The sequence below is a fragment of the Argiope bruennichi genome, chromosome 5 (assembly GCF_947563725.1).
Source record: "Argiope bruennichi chromosome 5, qqArgBrue1.1, whole genome shotgun sequence".
Classification (NCBI taxonomy): domain Eukaryota; kingdom Metazoa; phylum Arthropoda; class Arachnida; order Araneae; family Araneidae; genus Argiope; species Argiope bruennichi.
The window spans coordinates 124,974,931-124,999,711 of record NC_079155.1 but is presented as its reverse complement, the minus strand read 5'-3'; the positions used below and the strand labels follow the sequence as shown (position 1 = coordinate 124,999,711).

Sequence of the window (24,781 nt, the reverse complement as noted above, 5' to 3'; positions counted from 1 at the left end):
TGTTACAACTACAAAAGGGGAAATCTGTTTTTATGTTCATGTATAGAAAAAACAGTGTTGTTCAGTGACAAAACAGTGAATGACCAAAGGAAATAAAATGTTAATATCAATACTTAACTTTTTTTATATTGTAAGTTACTTAAAAAAAAACTTAAACCGTTAAATGAAAATGGTACTTATGTATTATCGCAACCAGGCCAAAATTCGCATAAATCGCCAAATTTGGCGACCCTACTTGTTATATGTGGTTTTTCGCAAAGAAATTATTTTGCTTACTGGTTAGATTGAATGCCGTGAAATATTTTAACTATGGGTATTTGGGTTCTGCCTGCAAGTGAAAAAGTTGCGCCAACAAATCGCGCCAACCTGGTTGCAATAATACGTAAGTACCATGAAAATTTAGAAAAAAATAGTTATAATCTCTTTATATTTAACTTAAGTTATACCAGTGATGAATTTATACACAGCCTGCATAGAATTTTGGAATTTATACATTAGTCAAAGTATATAAAGTAAAGGTTGATTAATTTTTGTTTATTTATTAATGGCAAGATTTTGACCTGGAAGGAATTCCAAAATTGTCTTAAAATATAGATCTAGATGGAGAAACAAAAAAAGTTTTCACTTCTTTCAAATAAGAATCCTTTGACCAGCAGTGAAAATGTTTATGCCTTCCTTTTATGTACATAATTATGAAATAAACATAATGGAAAATAAATAAATAACAAATATAAAAGTCTTTAATAAAAGCAGAAAACTGAAAAAAAAAAAAAAAAATATTATTGCAAAAAATACAGAATGGAATTCTATGTAATTTAAAAAAAATGATTACATACCTTTTTAATACTTTTTATATGAGTTTTATTAGTAATGATAAAAATTGGCATTCCCCAGTCTTCAAACATCATCCCTAGAGCATCATTGCCCTGCAGGTTATTCCATTCTTTTTTCTTACATGCAGCATATTCAACATTCATCTTTTCAGTATAGAACCCTGGAAACAAAGTAAAGTTAAATACCTTAGTTATAATATGCTCATTTTAAATTTCATAAAATGTCAATTTTATGCCTATTCTCTTCCCATCACCATCTTCATTCAAACACAACAAATTTTACATTTATAAAAGAGCTTCATAAAATTAAACAACTGTCTTACTTTAATTGCAAATTTTACTATGCAAAATACTTAACACTAAATCAATGGTAGCTCATCAACTAAAAATCCAAAATTGTTGCAAAAGATATTTCTCAAGGGTTGATATATATTATGCATTCAAATCAAGAATAGTTTTCAAATCAATTCTCTAGAATACTTATGGATTTTGGCATGTTCTGTGTTTTAACTTGCAGTAAAAAGAATTGCAAATGTATTCCAGCATTCTATTGGGTCTAAAATTTATGGTTTTGATGTCAAGATTCATTAATCATGCTTAAGGTGTTTTTGAGCTACTGCATTCACATATACATGGACAGCCTCCCCAACTGATGGATTAAAAAAATTAAAGAAACATATAACTTTAAAGATCATATACTCCCTCACTTATTTCAAGGGTTGCAATTATGAATGAAGAGACAGATTTGTAGATACTTTAATTTTTGGTCAGTAGATACATTAATTTTGAAAGAATGAGTTCAAAGTTTTATACAGATCTAGAATTCAAATAATAAAGTCAAAACCCATAACTTGATATTTGTAAGTTATCTCATTCATATGCATGCTCACAGACATAAATAGTCTTAAATAATTTCAGTAAAAATTTGCTGGAAATGTACAATTTTTGCATGAAAACTGAATATTAAATTTAGAAATCATTTACTTAGTAGTATTTCTGAGTTATCACAATCATGAACAGGGTCCTTTTCTTCATATTATTCAGGAAACTCAATGAAACATGCAGATTTATCAAATCTAAAGGCCAAATTTTTTAATGATTACAACACTTTTTTTAAAGAGAAAAGAATTAACTTTTATTGAATAAAATTTCTTAAATTCTGTGTGAGATATTGAGTTTTTTCTATTGTAACAGAATTAAATAAAAAGTATTAAATATTTCCTTTTCTACCTAAATTTTAAAAAACTAAGAGAATGCATTGACAATAAATTTCATAAAAACATAAAAATCACTATTCATATTCTCCAGTAAGAATAAAAAAATATATTTTTTTTTTTACTCCAAAACGTGTTTATTTTCTGCTGCTATATTAAACAATTTAATGTGAATGACTGATTAGTAATATTAGGAATACTTAAGTGCTACACATTTACATTACTATTACTTGCTAAGCCAAAAACATTTCTTCCACTCAAGTCTACTAAAATTTTAACAAATATATATTATATATATATATATATATATATATATATTCTCCTAGTTTAGTTCTGTTTCTGCTCTGAATACAGATATGGTTACTCTGGTGGAAGCAATAAATGATGATTTTAATTTTCAAATGCAGCAATGGTGTGGGATATGACCAATATTTTCCAACTTTATCTACAACTATAGAATGTGATTAATTATGGGTTTAATATGCAATCAACAAAATCATGAATTATTAAACAGAAAAAATTAACAAAAGTTATTAAATTAGATTAAAAAAATAATATAAGATGTACTGCAATTCTAAAGCTTAATGGAGAAATTGCCACAGATCTTGCTCAAATATTTTATACGCTTCTTAATGTTTTAAGATTATATTCAGGACTACTTGACTAGATGTAATAATATATCATGTAACATATTTTGTATTATAAGCTTTTTTTTTTCTTTCTTTTCCTACCCTGTAATATATTTCATTATTTTGTTCATAATATTATAAAAGGCATAAAAAATGATATTACAAAATCAAATTTTGTAATAATTTGTAGTTTCCTAATTCAGTTAAAATAATCTGATTTATGGTAAAATTTTAGTGGTCATGCATGTTAATCAAGAACAAAGAAATATCTGCTTCATAACAGATTTATACATCTTTCCCTCTTAATGTGCAAATTAAAGCATCAAATATTTAAACCTAATATGCAAATATCATTAAAATTTTACTAAACATGTTAGCATGTATAAATGTATGTTTATAAGTATTAATTTTTCAGCCGAAAGATTACAAATATTTTCTTGCTATCTTTATTTCCATTTCTCCAATCAGAAATTATTTATTTTTCAATTATAGGTTTAAAAACATATATACAGGATTCAAGTACTTATTCTTATCTTGCTCTTATTAAAACACAAATAAAACAGCAAAAATAACTAATGCTTACAATTCTTGAGAGAAAACTTAAAGAGAAATATGTAATGAAATCAAAGAACCCACATACCAAAATTTCTGTTTGGACATGACTGATCAGGAGAAAAATTTTTTAAAGCCTTTGAAGTTGCTGGTTTGAAAAGTAAAACACCACGTATGTTGCCAGTCTGCTTAAGGTCTTTCATATTTTTCCTTTAAAAAAAAAAAAAAAAAAAAAAACATGTATGTAAAACTTGAGCATTAGTAAAAAAGTGTTAAATCCCAATCAACAAAGCAAATCAAAAACTTACATCTTAAATAAAGCTATTGGCATTCCAACAACATAAGGCATTGGTGGGGGATGAGCTGTGATATTCATCACTTCTTCATCATCTTCAACAAGATACAGAACACCAACATTTCCACCACTATGAGCTAAAATAAAAATAAAATAATATTAACTGCCAAATACAGTAATTTACCAAGAGAATTCAAGAATTTTTATACATTTAAATGCATAGTTTGTGAAAGTGTAATAGGCATGCAATTTAGCTACTGACAGGAGGTTGATACTGAGGAAAAGGTCTTTAAGAGCACATTGGAATATTATTTAAATGCTACAAAAAGAAATTAAACTTACAAGCACATCCTATTTGATGAGTAGCATTCAATCTGCGAAAACAAAAAATATCACTTTGAATATTCTTGTAAATTTTTAAGCTTGTTCTATCAGCTAAAACCCCTGGAACAGAAATCAATATATAATTATAGAATATATATAACCAAAAATAATATTTAAAAATAGCAGTTTTTTTAAGAAATTAAAAAGTTGAAATAATAGAATATTATCTGCAAACTAAAAGCTTATAATTATTATTTTGTCTTTATTCTTTATATAGAGTACAACACTGAAAGCTTAAATATTTATACTAAGAATACCAAGCAATGCAACTATAGAACAAGTATTTAATGAAAACTAAATGTCTTAAAAATGTATAATGCTTAGACGAAATTAACAATTACAATATTATGAAATGTTATTATTTCTGAAGTAACAATGCCAGAAAATTTAAACATATGTGATTATTATAACATTTTACAAACAAGTCTTTAAAGTAGAAATAAAAATATATTTATGCAAAATTTGGATATTTTCATATACTTTGAATAATAACTACAGTTCTTTTGCCTGAAATACTTAATGCAGTCTTTAGTTGAGACATTTAAATAAAAACAGTTCATATTTCAATAAATATTTTTCCCTATAATAGAAAGCTGTAATTTTTTGATATAATAAAATGGAAAAAGCATTCTTATGAGCAACATGAGCATACACATCGATCATATAATGTAGAATTATATAATTTGATGTATAAAGTATTCAGTACAATTTTTCCCCCTATAATATATAAATAACAATATGGGTATCATTGATGATCAAGAGCATGTTGACATTATTTTACATCTTTTTAATTCTTAATGAAATAACCCAACACATTATAAATTAATTTATTATAAAAAAGTTAGATGTGATTTGTTCAAGAGCCGCAAGTGCACAAAAATAATCGAAACTTCCTATACTACGTTTTTCATTCAAATAAATTATAAAAAAGAAAAGAAATTTAATATTTAGCAAATCAAAATTATGTAAAATTTGTTTAAATAATTATCGTTCTATAATGAAGGTGATCGTCAATTATTTCTTTTTGCATCTCTGCTGATTCATACTCCTTAATAATCAATTATATAGACAAAAAAAATAATAATAACAGAAAGAGTAATCTCACAACTATATAATTTCTAACTTACATTGGATTTGAATAGTTACAAAAAGAGCCAATGAATGTACTATTAATTCTTTCATAATAAATGTTAATACAAACAATATTTATATGATTTCAGTATTTATCCTCATCGGTTAACTATCAAACACATACAGTACAATCGCTTATCACAGCACTCCTTACACAGCACAAGATGTTAATGCCAGAATCAATACTATTTCGGGGTAGCTGGGAAATTTGATAGATCAGCCGCTGATTGGCTAACAAATGTATCCTAGCGGCGAAAAGTTGTAAGATTTGGAGAGAAATCGCTTTTAGTGTGGCCGTACTGAAAAATGTGATACTTGGTGGCTATTTGGCGCCAAATTGTAAATTTTTTAAGAGCAAAAGTTGCCAAATATATATAATTTTTTTTTTTGATTTTCGCATCATAGTTTGGCTACGAATTTTTCTGCCGTAGCAAGAAACCTGCTATCCAATTATCCTGTTTTATCTTTATTTTGCCGTAAGAAAATGAAACATATTATTTTTCACATCTTCATACTCTATGCTTTGCTTGAAATGCGATGCATACGCAATTTATCTTACAAAAATTGGAGTATAAAATTTTAATCAATAAATTTTTGGATGTATTTTTTATGTTCTTTTTTACAATTAAAAGAATACACTTCTAATCCCATAATATTTAGATACATTTCAATCCATTCTGTCAGAAATAAGAATAAGCCTTTTCTTTTTCTCTAGCAGACCGTAAGTTCATTTACTAACATTCTTTGGCGTAAAGTCTCCGACGAATGTATAGTAATGTTGGCGGAAATGCCCTTATTATTCGTATATTTTCAATAAGCAAACCTAATGAAGGAGCAAGTACTGCCTTTAGCAATTGCTTACCGACTATGAGAAATTAATTTGATTAAACTCGCAAGTAAATTTAAAATAAAAGTTTTTAAATAGCAATAAATGTGTTGCTATCGCATTCTGTTTTCATTCAAATCAAGGTAAAACAGCTGAAGAGCGAGCTTAAATCATCAACATCTCTGAGATATATATTTTCGTTTAATGAGTTATGCCGGATTTTTTTTTTTAAATATACATTGCATATTTTCGAATTATACTTATTTTAATATAATATTCTAAAGCCTCTACATTTTTTTAAAAAAAAAGTGTCGCAAAATAATAATTATTAAAAGTAACCCATGTGTTTTCACCTCTAACATTTTTATTGCATCTATGGATCTCTACGGCCCAGCTCTACCACCAGGTAAATAATTTTAATTATATATATTACATTCTTTTTGTGGTTAAATATCTCTTTAAAATATTGCAAATGTTGTGATATTTTATCATATTGTTTCAGTTAAGAAATTATAATGTATTGAACGTATAAAAAAATAGAAATCCCCATGGAAGACTTATAGTTTCTGTTTCCAATGTTGTTTTTTTCATTATTTAATAACTGCTTTTAAAAAATTATTTGTTTTATAATAAACTTATTCGTTTAAAATTGTATTGTAATTGAAGTATTAGGAGGAATCTGAATACTTTAGGAAGTCTTGGTAATTAAATATTTTTTTCTGACCAACTTCAGGTATTCATTAAATGTAATTATATAATGTGAGATGAAGTTGACTCTGTTTTATCTAGCCAGTTTACTTTTTTAAAATAATCAGCTTTCTATAATGTTTATTTGTGCAAAATTACCTGCTATAATGAGTGTTAAGGGATCATGGTTTGCGAGACTGGCCTCCCCAATTAAGTAATACAACCTGCTATGTGGGAGAAAAGGTAATAATGATGTTCTCAAACTTCCATCAGATCTTAATTTAACTTCTATTTGAATAGCTTATTGCCTGAACAGAGTATTAAAATATTGCCAGAATCTGTAGAATTTTTTTTAAATGATTTTTTTTTTTTTTAAATGCATACAAAGCTATGGAGCTTTGATTACAAAGCAAATGATTACCACCACCATTGATAAAGTTAGCATCAAATCATGTAATTCCATTTCCTTATTTAAATCTATTTTAAATTTAAATGTGACCCAAACAAAACATAAAACTAGGATCTAACTGTCTTTCAAATTATAAATTTTTGAATTAATTTAGTATAATATACTTTTTTATACTAAATTCATTATAAAGGATTTGATATATGAGATTGTTGAAGCATTTGTAATATATCTGAGCATAATAAAATTATATAATTTAAGTACTGTTCATTTCAGTATTCTGAGGCAATCACTTTTCGATGGTCCTATCTCACGAAAGGAGTGACACACAGAAGGATATGCGCGAATTCTGGAATTTACATTATTGTTAAATGTAAACATTTCCTCTCCGCTCTATTTTGCCAAATTAAACTCATCCTAGCGCATGCGCAAAATCTTGAAGGGTTCTCGAATCCATTGGCAAACTATATTTGCAATTAGATATTGAAACCATTTCGAAACATCCAGTTCATATTACTAAAGAAAAATAAGACTTTTAAATTATAATAATTCAGTATGGTATGAAATAGGTATAACTGTTACATAGACAAGCTTGTTATGTTTTATTGGAAAATATATCATCTCATAATAATAGTTTCTTTTGATATTTGTCTAGCTAAATTTGGCTTTCTGTGTGCACTTTATCAAACTTTCTTGGGTTGGGTGGATACTTGATTACACTATATCAAGTGTAAGTTCATACTGATGTATGATAGTGATACGACCAACTGGTAATTGATTCTTTTCCTATCAGAATAAAACTGTGTATTTGGTGTGCATCATCTCTGACACTTGCATCAAAATTAGGGTTGAATTGATTTCCTTTTTTACAGCATTTGGAGCAGATTGATATTGATACTTGATTGTATTTGAAACTTTTATCTGCTAATTTTATATATTCACCTGGAAACTGATCTCTTTACTGTTAGTAGCTATTAATACATTAACCGTTAATAGATTTTAGCTTTAAAGATTATTTTCCTCTATCCAAGTTGCTTGTTACATTTTGTTATTGAATTTAATTTTTAATTTGATTTTTTTAAAGGTTTATTATAAAGAAAGTACTTTTTTAAAAGAAATCTTTCTTTTAAAATCTATCATCCTATTTTTATTATGAAAATGTTTGTTTCTTAGTTTAAAATATAAATATATTCTTTTCCATCACCTTAGATGTAATAAAAAATTGATTTGGTTTTTTTCGACGGGTTTTTGAGTTTTTTTTAAAGGGTAGAATCCAATGCCTTTCTAATGGACCATTATGCACCTTACATGTCTTGACAACATAGATATATATATAAAGGTAGTTAGAAAACATAATATATGCATATAGTGTCACCAGGGCAATCGAATATTTTGCATCATGTTGATACATTATAAAACCAGCCTGACTAAGATTAATAGCTAATACTTATATGAATATGATTCCAAATAAGAATTTCATTTCTTTGGAAAAAGTGTTTCATTTGCTAATAACATGGAAATGAATTAAGACCTTCTCAAATAAGTAGCCTAGGTTTTAACAAAGATTTATGAGTGGTTGAGAAAAAGAAAGTTACTAAATATTATTATATATTTATATAATTTATTATCAATTGCCTTTAAAACAATAAAACAGGTTGAATTGTGAAATTAATTTGTATACAAAATATATTTATATATTGGAATTTCATTTAATTAAAAAATATGTTTTGAAAATGCTCTAAAGACAAAGCATTAACTGATATCGTTTTAACATATAAAAAGTATTATTAATTTATATTCATCAATCACTCTTTAAATTCATGATTATTAGAGTGAATGTTATTTTTATGTTGTAGGTTCCTTTGACACTTGTTGCTTTTTTTAACACCAAGAAGGAATTTTTAAATGCAATAACTTAATTTATAAAACCACTCATTTGAATGAAAGGGTAGGATTTTTTGTTGTTGTTAATGTAAAATAAAAATGCTAAGATAAATATAATATATATAACAATATAATAAATAAACATAACAATATATAATAACTACAGCAAATTATCAGAAATGCATCAAGCTAACTATATATTAATGTGGTGTTGTTAAAACAACAAATTTATGTAATTTTAGCATAAATAAACACTTTTTTTAAGTATAATTGATTAGATTACAAAGAACCCAATCAATAATGAATAGAGAATTTAAAGAAAGCCATAATCAAATAGAGCTGTACTCTATTTATAAGTTATTTTACATATCTGAATATCTCACTGAAATACTTAAATTATTGATTTTTACAGGCTATGTGAAACCTGATGATGATGAATCTGATAATGATTCCAATGTGTCTGAAAAACAATCAAAAAGATCACCGAAAATTATTGGACCTCAGTTTCCTGACTTTTTACAAAGAAAATTATGTGATGAAACTACTGAAAATTCTGGAGATTCTGAAACCAGGAATTCTATAGGGCCAACATTGCCATCATCATTTCAGAATTCATCATATAATGATGAAGAAGATCATGAATCATATGGGCCTCTTCCAAATCAATCTTCTGGTGAATCTGATTTATATGATCAAAGAGCTGCTATAGAAAAGCGTGCTGAAAACATGAGAAACAAATTAGACAATAAAGTATTGCTATATTTATTTGGTTCTATTAATTAGAAATTATATATGAAATCATTTGATAAATTTATTTTCTGTGTACTTACATTAACTTAGTTTCGTGTGATAATATATTTGAAATAACAAGAAAATATAAAATTTTACTATATCTTTTTTATTTTACAAATATTCAGTTTAATATAAAATTACATTTAGAATATTTATATAATACTATTATGCAAAAAATAAATCATTTGTTATTTTAGTATTAATTGCATGCTGGTGGCATTGTCAAATTTTAGTTATGAATGTGTTTATAGATCATTATAATCGAATCATTTTTATTATTATTCCAAATTACAAACTTTATGAACTGATTAATATTGAAAGGAAACTAATAAAAAGGCCCACCAAAATAATAATTAGAACTGTTTCATTGATATTTTTCATTATAATTTTGTTGTTTACTATTAGCCATTTTAAGAAAATATAATATTTAATTGCTTAGTTATACAGAAATAATAATGCAAAAATTTAATTAAAATAACATAAATTGCTATAAACCATAAAATGTTTGGGGATTGTAACTTCTATGCAGTTAATACAAAAAAGCCAAGCTTAGATTTTGACACTTAAAATCACATTTCTTACTTAGTTATGTTAAATGTAGCAGCTTTCAAATTAATAGAAAAGACTACAAAATCATTTACTTATTATTGTACTATGTTATAAATATGTATGCATTTGTCATGAATAATATGTTGAAAAGAACATTCAAGGGAAGGCACTATTTTTTAGAGTTTGGAAATTTGATAAACTTTATTAAAAGTTATAAAATAAAGCATAGAAAACATTCAAGAATGTCCTTTAAATTCTGATAATTTAAATGATCCACAAGATCTTCATATAATTGGGGGGGGGGGAGTTAGGAAGGATGGGACAGATTTCATTATTTAAAAAAAATATTTACTAGTTTAGACTTACCAAGAATGCTGTTTATATAATTTTTCTCATTTTATATATTATAAAAATCCAATAGCGTGCTTTTCAATTTATTTTTTAAAAATACAACAGCAGCAAAATGCAAACAATTATTTTTTATTTGCATAGTTAAAAAATCTAATACTTTTGTTCCCACACCTACTATACAAGAGAGAGGTATGGGACTCGTATAAAGGAGAAATGGGATAAGGTTTAAGAAAATTAAAATTAATAAATGTTGAATTTTGATATCCTTTTCATTTAATGATTTATGGCTTTGGATATGCTAAACAAGAACTGGTTTTGAAATGCTTCATCTTGAAAACTTTTATTTTCTTTTACAATCATTTCCACTGAGTGCAATATGTTTTTATTTAATGTATTTTTCTCTTTCTGGGTGCTTTTTCTTCAATATTCATGGCATTTTTATATAGAAGTTATAAAATTGGTAATTTTTTTTTAAATTTAGAATGACAAAAGCTTTAAGAAATAAATTTCATAACTTAGCCAGATTTTTTCATTAATTAATATTTATTATATTGCTTATTCATTATATTTACAGTAGAATTTCCTTTAACTAAAATTAAGAGGTAAACAGGATTTTAATAAGATTTTTTTTAAATATGAAATGATACAGAATTGATCCACAGTATGTATTCATACTTTAAATGATGCAGTTATTAACAAAAATAAAGAGTAACAAAGCATGTTTAGAGACACTGGGTCTTTTAAGCAAATTTTTGAAAAATAGTGAAATTTTATTTTATACATTTTGCTTTAGTTAATGGTGGCTCAGCTATTTCATTGTTGTGCATTATTGTTTTATATTATTTAAAATATATAATATAATAATGTATGCTAACATATATTTTAATATTTAAAATCATCAATTTACTGTTGCATTGTAATATCGTAACAACCAATTTTATTAAACAACATCAATAAAAATTAAAAACTTTAATTATTAGTATATCAGATAAAGCATGCTACATTTAAGCTTAATTTGATTGCTAGTTTATAAACATTATATCTTTGACTTTATTATACATTTAAAATATTTTTATTTTAAAAATAATAAGACTGAAAAGATAAGAATTTTAATCTACTTCTGAGGCATAAAAATCAGGTTTTCTATTTTAAACGCTAATTATATTATAGCTGATGTAACAATTAGGTTCAGTCAAAAGGCTGTAGCTGTTCTATTTAATAAAGAAAATAGTAATTGATTCTGATTTTATATATATATATATATATATATATATATATATATATATATATATATATATATATATATATATATATATATATATATATGCAACTCTTTCCTATTAAAAAAAAAAAAAACAGTGTAAATTTTGCATTGTTAAGATCTTATTTTTCAAAACAATACTTGCTTATTTGAACACTTTTATGGTTGACTATATCTTCTCAGGCTGCCATAAAGTAGAAAGTCCATGTGAAATAGAAAATTATAAATGGAGGTATCCTTAAATTAAATTTTAAAACATCATCTATTTCATAATGCATGTTTCTTACTGTTAAATAAAATGTATTCTAAATGTATACTGTTAAATAAAATTAAGTATTAACTGCATGTCATTGGTGAACATAGGTGGCCATTTATTGCAAAATCTTTGATGATGCAGCATGCAATTGATACACAAATGTCAATAAAACAAGAGAATAAAATAGTCTCTTACCAAAATGTGTGGGTGATAATTTATGAATATTTTCCAACTTTAAATAAAAATTTTAAACTATATGTAATTTAATAATTCTGTTATTGAAAGAGGATTTAATTTCTTTTAATATTCTTTTATATATTTATAATGTTTCATGTTTGGTTTTATAAGATTTCTTAATAGCAATTTTATTTATAGAATGCATACTGTTTTTCATATTTTGTGCATTGCTATATTGGGCACATACTTTTCTATTACTTGTTCCTCTCCCTCCCCTCTTTTTTTTTCTCATATTTTGATATATTTAAATTGCGATTATTTGGCTCTCAACTTACTTAACTCAATTTGATAACTTACTCTTAAATTCATAAAATGTTTCATTCTAAAAAGTGCTCCATATTCTGCAATAGACTGGTAGATTTCCTACATTAATGTTTTACTTTGAAGTCTATTCAGGACAGACCTTGTCATTTTGATTCATGTTAATTTCTTGTTCGACTCATAAAATAACAACATCTGAACCTGTGCCTTTTTTTCCTAAATTTCCTACAGTAAATTTAATGTTCATTAGGCATTAAAAGATGGATGTTTTATGGAATTAGATCTCTAGCCTACAATCTATTGGTTAAGATATCTTGGCACATAGCTTGGCTCCATTGGTTTTTAGAAAACTAACTTAGCAGGCTTAATGTACTAAAGCTTTTCATGAAATAAATATTTAAAAAGCCTTAATGTTCTTTTTATAATAAGCAATATAACATTCATCTGTTGAATAATTTACTTAATTTATACTCATTAGCCTACATTTTATATACAATTTAAAAATTATAGCTAATTTAAAGAAGTTTCAGAAATTTACTTTTTTTTTATTCCTTACATTTTATGCTTGTGTAATATTTAAATCTTTTCTTTTAGATAATTTCTGTAAATTATCTCTATTCACTATGAGCTAGAATTTTTCAAGCATTTGATTTTGTAAGTCTTTGAGATTTAAATGTTTTTCCTTCCTTTTATTACATTTTAAAGATTTTTATCCTGGCTAATTTTAAAGTTGATTATTTTTAAAGTGAATTCTCAAACCTTAAATAGAATTAATTATATCCATTCTTTTACAATTCAATTGTAGGAATAAACAGAGAACAAAAATTTGTTATCTACAAATTTATTTATAAAAGCAATGCACTTTTCTGATACTTATCATGAAATACTTATTTATTATTCCCTCTATGTATTTATGATGATGCTGTATAATTTTATTTAAATAGAAATGTAACAACATGACGATCAGTTGTGTGAAACATCTGATGATTGTCTTTCATCTCAAAATATTGGTAGATTTGAAATACTGCAAATTATTTTTTATTTATTTATTTGCTAATATATTTTTTTAATTAGTATACTCCTTTAACTGAAAGTCTTCAAAGAGAAGAATGGATGGTAGTACCTGATACTTCAAGCAAAAATCAATTGGCTGCTATTTCACAATGTTTAGCACCACAGAAACCTGCATTGAAGGTAGGTTCAAATTTATCTTGCTTAAAATAATCAATACTGTTAATTAAAGTACTAAATAGAATAATGTATGTTGATAAATAAATATATAAATTATTAATATTAAATCATTAAGTAACTGCAGAAATTTATAATGAGTTTTTTTTTTTTTTTTTTTTTTTTTGAATGAATAAAATATTGGTTATTTTATTTTTAATGACTAATTTCTTTTTGTAATTTTCAGGAGAGACATCATCATAGACACTCTGAAAAAGACAAGAAGACAACTGAAGAGCTAAAGAAATATAATGTAAATATTTACTTTCAGATGTATGCATGGCTCTTGTTGAGAAGCAACATAAGAAATGACGATTACATATTATTTGTTTCGCATAACAAAATATTTATTTAAATGCTAAATTTTATTTTGATTAGAAAATTTGATATTGATTTTAAATTTATTGCATCAAAAAAATTAAAGATAATGTTAAGATTCTATAGCATTTTTTATTTAAATTAGAAATTCAATCAGGACAAAATCATATTAATATTACATTACTAATAAAGTTACTACCTAACATTGTATGGCGCTAATCTTCAACTCCTAACTCTAAAAATGTACTGTCCTCATGGATTATTTTGTAAAAATATTGGGTATGGGTTGCTAAATTAAAAATATTAAGTACTTCACAAAGTGGAGTATTCAAGGCTAGAAGTCACATCAAAGGCTAGAAAGAGATAACACAATTAATTATGATTTGAAAATGATTTCCCTTCCTGCCACTTAAAGTTTGTTTCCATGTGTCTTACTTTTTCCACCCTTCATTCCGTCAGTGGACTGTTCACCCTATACGAGAGATTGATGTCAAGTTGACTCTCCTCTGTATAGGACACACCTGTCTGTTATACTCACCATCATCTCATCCTTGATGAAAGGTTAACAGTGTGTGCCACTTGTCATATTACTTTTAGTGTTAAACTTATTTTAATTGAATGTCCTGATTTTAATGTTCGTCGTAATATTTTCAATTCATCTTCTCTTAAGCTAAAGGACCTAGTGGGTGATAAACACCACCTAAATATTTTTACATTTTTAAAAGCTATTGGTTTCATCAATTGCATTTGACATTTTTTTTTTTTTTATGTTGAATGTGTCTTCTTTGCACAATAGTTTTGCATTTGCTCTAATCATTGCCTTATTTTTAAATAGATTTTTAACATTTGTACCACTATATTTTTTTAAGTGCTCTTATTTTACCGTATGTTTGGTACAGTATAACCAGCTATGACTCTTGTGACAATAAACCAAACAATAACAACATGCTTTTTCCACTTCATTCATGCTCATGTATCTTTTCTCCACTTGTCATTAGTCTGTGGCAGAAGGGACTAATCTCACTGTCTTGCCTGAGGCCATAACATGTACAAATTAAATAACAGAAGAGTATATCTAATTTAAATGAATCCTATCCAATAATGTTTAGTTTAATTATTATTTGAAGATATATGATTCCATGAAACTTGTTCTAGGTTTGTGTAGACCCAAAAGAATTAATAGTAATAACAGAAAACTACAAGTATAAATAATGTAATTTGTAAATGAGAAATGCCACTGAAGAAACAAAGCATCTTCTGGCTTTGAAAATAGAATTCCAAGTTATTAAGAAAATTTTGATATAGAGTTTTATTGCACGGAAAATAAATTATCAGTGTTCTATTCAGAAACATAGATTATTCTTTTATACATTAGGATTATTTAACAGGATGTAATAATAAACTAGCAAATATTCACTGTGCTTTGAAGAATGGGTTATTTTCAACAAAAAGAAAGAAATAATGCTGGGAGCCAAATCATGAGCATTATGCACTATTATTGTTTATTAGTTATTTAAACAATGTAAATGGGAGTTTTTTTTTTTTTTTTTTTTTTCCCCACTAATGATTTAATTTCAAAGTATATTTTTCTCTTTTCATTTTAGAAATCAAAACGTTCCGAATCTCTGTTGGATATGCACAAGAAAAGTTTGAAAAAGAAATCAAAAGAAGTATGTCAGAATTTATATATATATATATATATATGGTAGTGGTAAGAAACATTTGAACATAAACTGAAAAAGAATTATTCAAATATAAGGATGTAACTTAACCAACTTGTGAAACTTTCAAAATGTTTTTAATATATTAGGGTTGTTCAGTAAAGAGAAACAACAAAAATTATAGATGATTTTACAAAAAAAAAAAAAAAAAAAAAAAATACATGTGTTATAGGATAAGTGAAGAATACATTCATGATTATTGCATCATTATTCTGGTCTTAGCACCCTACCAATTATATTTTATTTCACTTTTGTCTGGAATGTAAATGTGTAACGCCAATACTCTGTTTTTAAGTTTAATATTTGCTTTAACACACTTATGGCTAAAGTAGCATATGCCACTCTTTACAGGGACAAAGTGTGATACATTATTCGCTTGTCCACAAATGTGTAAAAAAATGTCAGCTAAAGCCTGTATGATGCTACAGGAAGCTTTTAAGGAATAGCTTTCTCTATAGCATGTATATTCTTTTTTATGAGAGTAGCTTTTCTGTAGCATAGCTAGAAGATGCTTTACTTAGGAAAGATAATCCATCTGATAAGAAACTGGAACCCGGTGTTCCTATGATTCCTTTAATAGTAGAAAACATCAACATCTTTACGATGATAGTGAGGGAAGATTATTGAATTGCATTAAAAGATTTATCAGAGAGACTGAACATTTATTTCATTGGATGTCACTCATATATTTCTTGAAGTCAAGATTACAAAATGGCAGGTTTCTTTTGAAATTATTCCTGATGATGGAAGTTTGCTTCATCAGTATGATGTTAAGTGCAAGCATCAGCTTTCTGTGCGAAATTCTTGTTCACCATCGGCATTTGAAAAAAGACTGTAGAGTTTGCTTCTGGAAAAGTTATGGTCTTGTCGTTTTTTGATATTCAAGGAATGGTGTATGCGCATGTCAAAGTATGGTACCGGTACATTTAAAACTAGAGCATACTAAAGGCATGTATTGAAATCCTTCTAAAGCCACAGTTAAAAATAGGTACACCAAATGCTATTATAATGCAAGGCCCCATTCTGCTAATGTTGAATATTTTAAAAATATTAACATGACAAGCATTCTCTCACCTCTTTAATGCCCCTTAGTTAATGTTTTTCATCATCAGAAGCAATGGTAAAAACTGCAGAAAAATGCTTAAAAAACTTATTTAAAAAAAAAAAAACGCCCAGCATGTGTTTGATGATTGGGAAGAAAGTGGTATAAGTGCATGCAATGGTATTTTGAGAAAAATCATCAAAATTTGAAGGTTTAGTAAAAATTATTATTTTTTGTTAATTCATTGAACAATGCCTATACATATGAATATTTTAATTTTAAAACAACATTTTTAGTAAAAAAGAATATAAGAATTCATTTTATTGCCTTCCATTTTAAAATAACATTAATAAATCATAATCAGTAACTCTTGTTGCATTAGAAATGTGGTAAAAACATTTACATAGTCAATCAAATTACATGGTTGCCACAGAACTGGAGAAAATAAAGGGAATTTAAAAATCATTTTAAAATATTAAAAACCCATATAATTTTGAAATTTTTCTGAAAAACTAAAAAAATGCATAAAATTTAAATTTATTATTTTTAAAAAATCTGAAATGCCAATCTCTTTAAATATTGCAAGAATAAAAAATCATTGTCATTGCTTTAAAAACAAACCATTCATGATTGTTAAACTGTGTGAAACAAGAATGGTTGATTTGCTTCCATTTCTTAACCCCAAAGTACAAATTTCAAATCCATATTTCAGAACATGCAAAGATCCAATTTGAATTTTTTCTGAAAAAATTAAAAAGTAAATATAATGTCCAGCTTGATTAATTGAATTAAGAAATCCATTTAGATTATTCTATTGTAATGTTTCAAAGTCTAAAGAATTTCCTAATCTTTGTGAAGTCATAAAAATAATTTTTATATTACGACATGATAATGCAACTGTGGAAAATGTACTCAGTATCAACAAGGATTTGCTTATTAAAAATTCAGATTATGTTGAAATCACAAAGAAATTTAGATTGTGTGTAACTGGGGCTAGGCAAGAATGTTTGGCTTACCTTGAAGATCAGAAGATATTAAAAGAAAAAAATGCTTTTTTAATGATTTAAATTAACTAAACACTAAGAAAAGGTGTTTAAAAACTGCAATTGAAAAAATTTTAAAAAGCTCTAAAAAAATTACCAGAGAAGGCTGAATTAACAAATGATATAAAAGATCACAGAAAGAATTAAGGAAAATTTAATACAATGCTTAAAAAGTTCATTTCCCTTCCTTGTAATCATGTTTTTTTATACTTAGTGTATTTCTGCATATTCAAACGCAAAAAATTTTCTGACTCCTGAAAGAAAGTTGTAATTTTTGTGCTCTTCACATTGTTACGAGTATAATTGTGATAAAAACATTATTCATGTTCATTCTTTAAGGTTCTTTTAAACTTTATTAGCACTATTCATAATGAATAAACTTTTAAAATGTCAAATTGTTTTTTACTTTATAGTTTAATTTATTTAATTATTTAGGAAGGTAAATGCGACAAGTTATTGTAATTTAGTTGGAATTTTGTGTTCAATTTTTTTTTTGTCCCAAACTTAGTTAAATTAAATGTTAATAGTACATCAAAAATGTTGTATTCCAAATTGTCTTTAAAATAATGAGAGTAGCCTTTAAAATTGTGTTTTATTTCACCAAAATCCTTAATTTTATTAGTTTTTAAAAATTTAATATTAATTGTTATTTTTTTAAAAATAGAGACCATGGGAGGTATGCATGTAATACCCCCCCCCCTTTAAATACAAATTTTTTGTTAAAATCTAGATAATTAATAAAGATTTTTTTTTTTCTGTGTGTAAATATAGACATTCAAAATCCATTATTTCAGGTTATGTTGAATTATTGCTTACTTCCTCTGATAAAAACTATTGGATATTACAATTCTTTTATAATAACCTTCATATGAGTGCTGCTCATGTGTTTCCTCTTATATTGTGTATACATAAAAGTTTTTTGCAGATTTGAGTGGCAACTCTGAATTACAAGTAAATACTATTCTAATGGAACCTTGCTGAACAAGCATAATTTGTTCCCAAATTTTATTTGTAATGCAAAATACTCATTTCCATAAGAATCCATATAAAATACTCAGATTTACACTAATACAGTTTATAATGTATTATTTTGATTTAAAAGTATCTAAAAACATGTAGCATTATTTATTATGTTTTAAAAACATTTTTACTTGTTTTTACAAAAATAAATCACTAAAAACCTTGGTTATTATTTTACATGTAAGAAATCTCCTCATTGGAAGTTTTAAAATATTTTTATAAAATGAATATCTAAGTTAAAAATGTATTAGAATACAACACATATATTCTTTGCATTAATATTCTTACAACAACAATCTTAGAATGAGTTTTGTAACTAATTAAATTGAAATACATAATAGCAAAAATTATAAGCCATCATATGGTTGTTCTCTTGGATTAGATTCTTTTGAGCATTTATAAATATATAGTGTAATTTATTTACAAAAACAAAGTTTAAATTTATTGATTTTTTTTTCTCTCTAGAAAAACAAGCCTAATGAGAGAAAAGCCTTTGATAGGGATGAAATTGGCATTAAGCAATTCTCAAAGCAACAAGTTAACACCATAGTTGATAAGGCAAAATACCTCAATTCTCGATTTGGATCTGGGAGTCAACAGTATCTTTGAATCGCATTGTTTGTTCATTTTCACATCAATGTATTATGAAAACTTTTGTATTATATAAAATTTCCTCTATTGTATAATATATATAAAAATTGACCCGTTTCTTTTCATGATAAAATGGTTGTAAATAATATTTGCAGTTTTCTAATACCTAAGGACATTGGCAACATTAAATTTTAATTAACATATGACTGAGTAGCCATTTGCAGCTCATGTTATTGAATTACATGTGTATATATTTTTATATGAAAACTAATTCCAAAATGAACTTATGTCAAAATTTGACACAGTATTTCAATTCTCTACTCATAAATGATCATAGATATATAATTAGAGTATCTTTTATGAATATCAAGTTTCCATAAGAAGTTTTAAAGAACAAAAACAGTTCCATTAATCAAATCCAACTTTAATATATTTCATGCTATACTACTTCAAATTAGTTACAATAGCTCATATATGATATATTAAAGTTTATTTCATATATTATTAATATAAAAAATATATTACAGCATTATAAAAACTTCAAATATTTGATAACAAGTCAAGAAATACAATTAGAAAACTTATGCTTAGAGCTTTTAAAGAAATCTCAATAGAAAGATTCAACATAATTTAAAATTAAAACAAATGGTTCGCTGCAAGTGTATAATTTAATTGATGCAAAATATAGAAGGATTTTATCATTACTTAAACTTGAATTTGTTGTGATAATTTTCAAAAGTATCTAACATTTCTTGAGTTGTTCTTGGCTGTACACTTTTTAAAGCCATAAGAAAATGTTTCATGTTGACTGGTGGTGCAGAGAGAAATTTCCCTTCTTTTAAAGCAGATTTAGAAGCTTCAAGGCAGACAGCAGAAATCTGAAATTAATACAATTATGACATTAATTTAAATAAATAAAACATCATTAACTACCATTATGTATAATAATAATATTAAATGATAACTAGTATATCAAATGCAGTGTTCTAATTATGAAGATTTTTAATTAGAAAACAAAGCATTAAAAATCGAAATGCAAAATAATAAAACTTGGAAATTCAATTTGACATTAATCAAAAATATATTAAAAATTTTCTTCATAAAATGCATTACATTTTAGATAGCAATTTAAGGTTATATCACAAAAAGACAACTTTGTTACTAAAAGTTTTTATGCTAAATGGTAATCTTTTTTAAACAATGAATAAGAAGCAAAAAAATACAAGAAAATAGAAAAATGTCTTAAAATTCTCCCAAGCTAAGACATTTCAGTTGAAAAAAATTCTATATGTTTGCTTATTTAAAAAATATTCAATATGTGACAGTTACAAAGTACTAAAAATAACTAATAAAAGAATAAAAATATCAACCTGTAATATTTGTTAATCAAATAAATATAAATTTAATACTACACTTTTGCTTACAATCAAATATTCTTCTCTAATTTTTCAACAATTATAGAATTGAAAATAAAGATTTAATGAAACAATTTGCATTTCAGTCTCTGAAAAACTATGTAGCCATATCATTAATTTGTGATTAAAGATTATTCAGTTTTAAATTCATATTTATCAAAATTAATATTGTAAAAGAAATTAATCTTGTATTTTGGTATTTAATATAATCACAAAATTAAAGAATGTCTTATTACTAAAGCAGACAAGAAAGTTACTGATCTACTCGGCTTTAAAAAAAATGGATAGTAACAAATGTACATCCACACTAGTCGTAATTAGAAACTCCTATTACAGCAGAGATTTTAATCGCAATTAGAATTATGGTGGATAATAGCTGCACCCAAATTATATTATTTAAAAAACAGGAAGTGAACCATTAATAGCACTTTCTTTATAAACAACAATCATTTTTAATTTCACATATAATTAACAAGAATATAAACAAAAAGATAATTTTTTTAATAAACACAGAAAATTATTGCTAAAAGTTATATAAAGATTTTTTTTACAATCAAATTTGACATTGATATTAATATAAAAATAAATGAAACATCATAATAGAGAAATTAAATTTCAATCCTTAATACTGAAGAAAGGCTAAATGGAATATTTTTTTATTCTTTTTAGTTAATTATTTATAATTTAAATATAGTTTTTTATGTAAAATAAACAAAAGGATACTTTTTAAACTGACCATTGTGTAAATGTTTAATAATGGTAGTAAAAATGAAAAATAATAAAAATTGTGTACTTGATGAATGTTCTAAAAATTAACTTTATATATATATTATATGACACATTTGAGTGAATTCAAATATATTTCTGAGCTATAGCATTAATATTATGATCCCCAAGATTCACCATGATAAGCCAATTGCAAGTATAAAGACCATTTTATTGCTTAAAAACTATTATAAAACCTCTTTTTAAAATATTGATTTGAAATATTTAGAACAGTATAAATTAAATACTAAGATACAATGCATCATGCTTTTAAAGGCATCATGTAAATCACAAGTAAGGCATCCTTCATATAAGTATGCTCTTTAAAAAAATCATTTTCTTAAAATTTTATTTCATGTGTATGCATTTCATGCAACTATTTTTAAAAAAAGTATTAACAATCTCCATAATTTTTAAATGATCAAAGTTTATTAAATGCACAATCATTTTAATAAGAGTAATATCTTTTTATGAAATTTTAAGTGATTATATTCAAATATCATTTAAGACTGAAGAGTACAAAATTGTGTGCATCAACTGTAAATAATAAATCATTGAAGAAGAATGTTAAATTATTGGTGCTGACACAGAAATGATAATTTAGCACAAAAATATGTAAAGTGGAAATTTTAAAGATTTGATCTTAAAAGAAGTGAATTTTGCAAAGCTGTTGTGTTTGATCCAAAATAAGAGTTTTTATAATACTAAATGATAAGGCTTTTAAAAGAATGCATACATTTAGGAATGACTCAAGAAAATTTGCTCTAAATGTATTATATCCTAATAATGCATAAAATGAGCTTGATTGGAAGAAAATAATAAGCATTTGCACAGTTGAGAAAATTAAATGGAAACACTCCTCCAACAGCCACCTGATGATATGGATTTTAAGAAAAATTAATATGAATGGTCAGAGAGCTTTTGAAATGAGTTTTGAGTCCTAAAACAATAATGATTACATCTAATTGTTAGGTTCTAGAATGATTTCCAATATAATAAGGAATTATATTGGAAATTATATTATGTGATTGTGGAGCACTGATGAATTCAAAACCATTAATTTCTTTAGAAGATGAAATAGAAGATTTAAAGCTACTAACATCTGCAAATTTTATACAATGATATAAAGTATTTGAATGTCATTGATAATAATATCCAAATTTGTAAAAGTTTTATGTATTTGTAAAAGTTTTGACATGATCAATGTTCACGATTTAGAAATGAATACACAGCTATGCTATTATTATAATTAATTATACTATAAACTATTTTGTGTTATTATAAGAAGAAACTAGTTGATTTTAAACAAGCACACGATAATTTTAAATAAGACCCATAAACTAAAAAATATTTATTTGGAAAATAAATTTTCACTGCTCAAGAACAAATTATTGATATGTAAAATAAACTTCTTTTCAAAAGGGTCCTTTAAAGGAGTTAATATCATATCCAGTGCTTTTTTCTGAGCATAATATGATACACTACCTAGCTTTCATATTATTGCCAAGTTGTTAAAATATTTACTATATTTGGCAACAAGTAAAAAAATGTAATTCTGTAGATAAATTTTTAAAATTCTAGTAAATGTGTCATAAAAGATGAATACAAAAAGCAATCAAAAGATGTAGTTTTTAAATCTGAGAATACTTTCTTTTAAAAGTACATTATTAAATATTATTTACCTCAGCTCCAGTGTAGTTTGCTGTTTTGTCTACTAAATATTGTAAATCTATATCTGATGAAATTGGTTTTTTTCGAAACATTACTTGAAAAATTTCTTTTCTTGTCCTTGCATCAGGTAAAGCTATGTATATTAAACGATCAAGCCTTCCAGGTCTTAAGAGACTCTGAAACAGAAATGTTTATTTTTAAATTCGATGCAGGCAAATTAAGCCATATACTTCTTAGTCCCACATTTTATCTGTTAATTATTCTCTCTCTCTCTCTATATATATATATATATATATATATGTTCCTATTCTCATGATAAAACTAATATAAAACATATATATAATTTAAATCAAAAATATTTAATTCCATTCAAATTTATTTTAAAATTTTAGGATAAAAATGCAATTACATAAATTTTACTGGATACAAACTTTCATGAGTCAAAAAAAAAGTTATTGATTCATAAAAAGCAATTATGAAAAAACTTTTACAAAATATAAAATCAGCAGTTGGATAGCCAACCGGATTTCCAGTTTAACATTCATTTAAATTTAAAATTCTAAAGTGAAAATTAGATAATTTTTTTTATGTATCATTCAAGGACTAATATCATCTACATGTGATATTTTCTAAACATAAAATAAGTTAAATTAACACCTTGATTACTATAAATAAGAGTTCTTGGAAGAAAATCCACAAATTTATACTTACAGGATCAATCCTTTCAGGTCTGTTTGTAGCAGCTATAACACTTACTCCTTGTTCAAGTACATCAATCCCATCAATCTCAACTAAAATCTGGGTTACAACTCGATCTGTCACATTGGAATTTCCACTTGTGCTAATCAAAAATACAAACTTCTATTCAGCAATTTTTTTTTATATAATTGTATATTTTTAGAACTCTAAATTCTATAAAACTATTTCTTCTGAGAAACAAGAAACAATTGAATTCAGACATAAAACTGCAATTTCTTTCCAAATCGCCAGGAGTCCAAGCTTTTAAAAATATAAAAAATATTGAAAATATTTTTTTTTTTTTTCCACTGCATTAAAACATTTAGGTATAATTTCGACTCGTAATGAAGTATTTTGTTTGCATACTGCTTCGAGCTTTAAGTTTCCCTTGCATTTCTTGACAGTTTTCCTTACTTTCTCCACCTGAGAATTTTATTTCAGTTTGCTTCTAATTTCGTTTCTTTTAATATGAATAGTTTTTCTCATTAATTTTAAAGGATGATTGTCTTACAATATGTTTGGGGTTTTCAATTATATTACAAAGAAAACATAAATAAAAGTTTAACAAAAGAAAATGAAGAAAAACGGCCCAACATCGTGCTTCCAAAAATCCAATTTTCAAAAAATATTAAGAAAATCTTTCAAATAAATGAAATTAATAAATCTATCAGTGACTTAACTA

General features: G+C 25.5%; 3 protein-coding genes across 4 annotated transcripts in view; 1 reads left to right on the top strand and 2 right to left on the bottom strand.

The window, feature by feature from the left end:
• Nucleotides 1-5,207, bottom strand: part of LOC129968451 (nicastrin-like) — a 29,732-nt gene extending 24,525 nt beyond the window's left edge. The window contains exons 1-5 of the mRNA XM_056082319.1: nucleotides 5,035-5,207; nucleotides 3,866-3,967; nucleotides 3,537-3,660; nucleotides 3,317-3,438; nucleotides 837-994 (exon numbers count right to left, since the gene is read on the bottom strand). Of these exons, the coding sequence (XP_055938294.1) occupies nucleotides 837-994; nucleotides 3,317-3,438; nucleotides 3,537-3,660; nucleotides 3,866-3,967; nucleotides 5,035-5,089 (561 nt within the window). The 5' untranslated portion in view covers nucleotides 5,090-5,207. The remainder of the gene's footprint in view (nucleotides 1-836; nucleotides 995-3,316; nucleotides 3,439-3,536; nucleotides 3,661-3,865; nucleotides 3,968-5,034) is intronic.
• A 530-nt stretch (nucleotides 5,208-5,737) lies between these two features.
• On the top strand, nucleotides 5,738-19,656 carry LOC129968672 (GPALPP motifs-containing protein 1-like). The gene is made up of 6 exons (XM_056082800.1): nucleotides 5,738-6,270; nucleotides 9,254-9,591; nucleotides 13,623-13,742; nucleotides 13,963-14,028; nucleotides 15,698-15,763; nucleotides 19,385-19,656. The coding sequence occupies exons 1-6, from the start codon at nucleotides 6,240-6,242 to the stop codon at nucleotides 19,526-19,528; spliced, it is 765 nt and encodes a 254-aa protein (XP_055938775.1). The 5' UTR covers nucleotides 5,738-6,239; the 3' UTR covers nucleotides 19,529-19,656.
• A 262-nt stretch (nucleotides 19,657-19,918) lies between these two features.
• Nucleotides 19,919-24,781, bottom strand: part of LOC129968671 (ribosome biogenesis protein SPATA5-like) — a 28,243-nt gene continuing 23,380 nt past the window's right edge. For both annotated transcript variants that reach the window (XM_056082798.1, XM_056082799.1), the window contains 3 exons: nucleotides 24,073-24,202; nucleotides 23,373-23,537; nucleotides 19,919-20,388 (listed from right to left, as the gene is read on the bottom strand). In XM_056082798.1, the coding sequence (XP_055938773.1) occupies nucleotides 20,212-20,388; nucleotides 23,373-23,537; nucleotides 24,073-24,202 (472 nt within the window). In that variant the 3' untranslated portion in view covers nucleotides 19,919-20,211. The remainder of the gene's footprint in view (nucleotides 20,389-23,372; nucleotides 23,538-24,072; nucleotides 24,203-24,781) is intronic.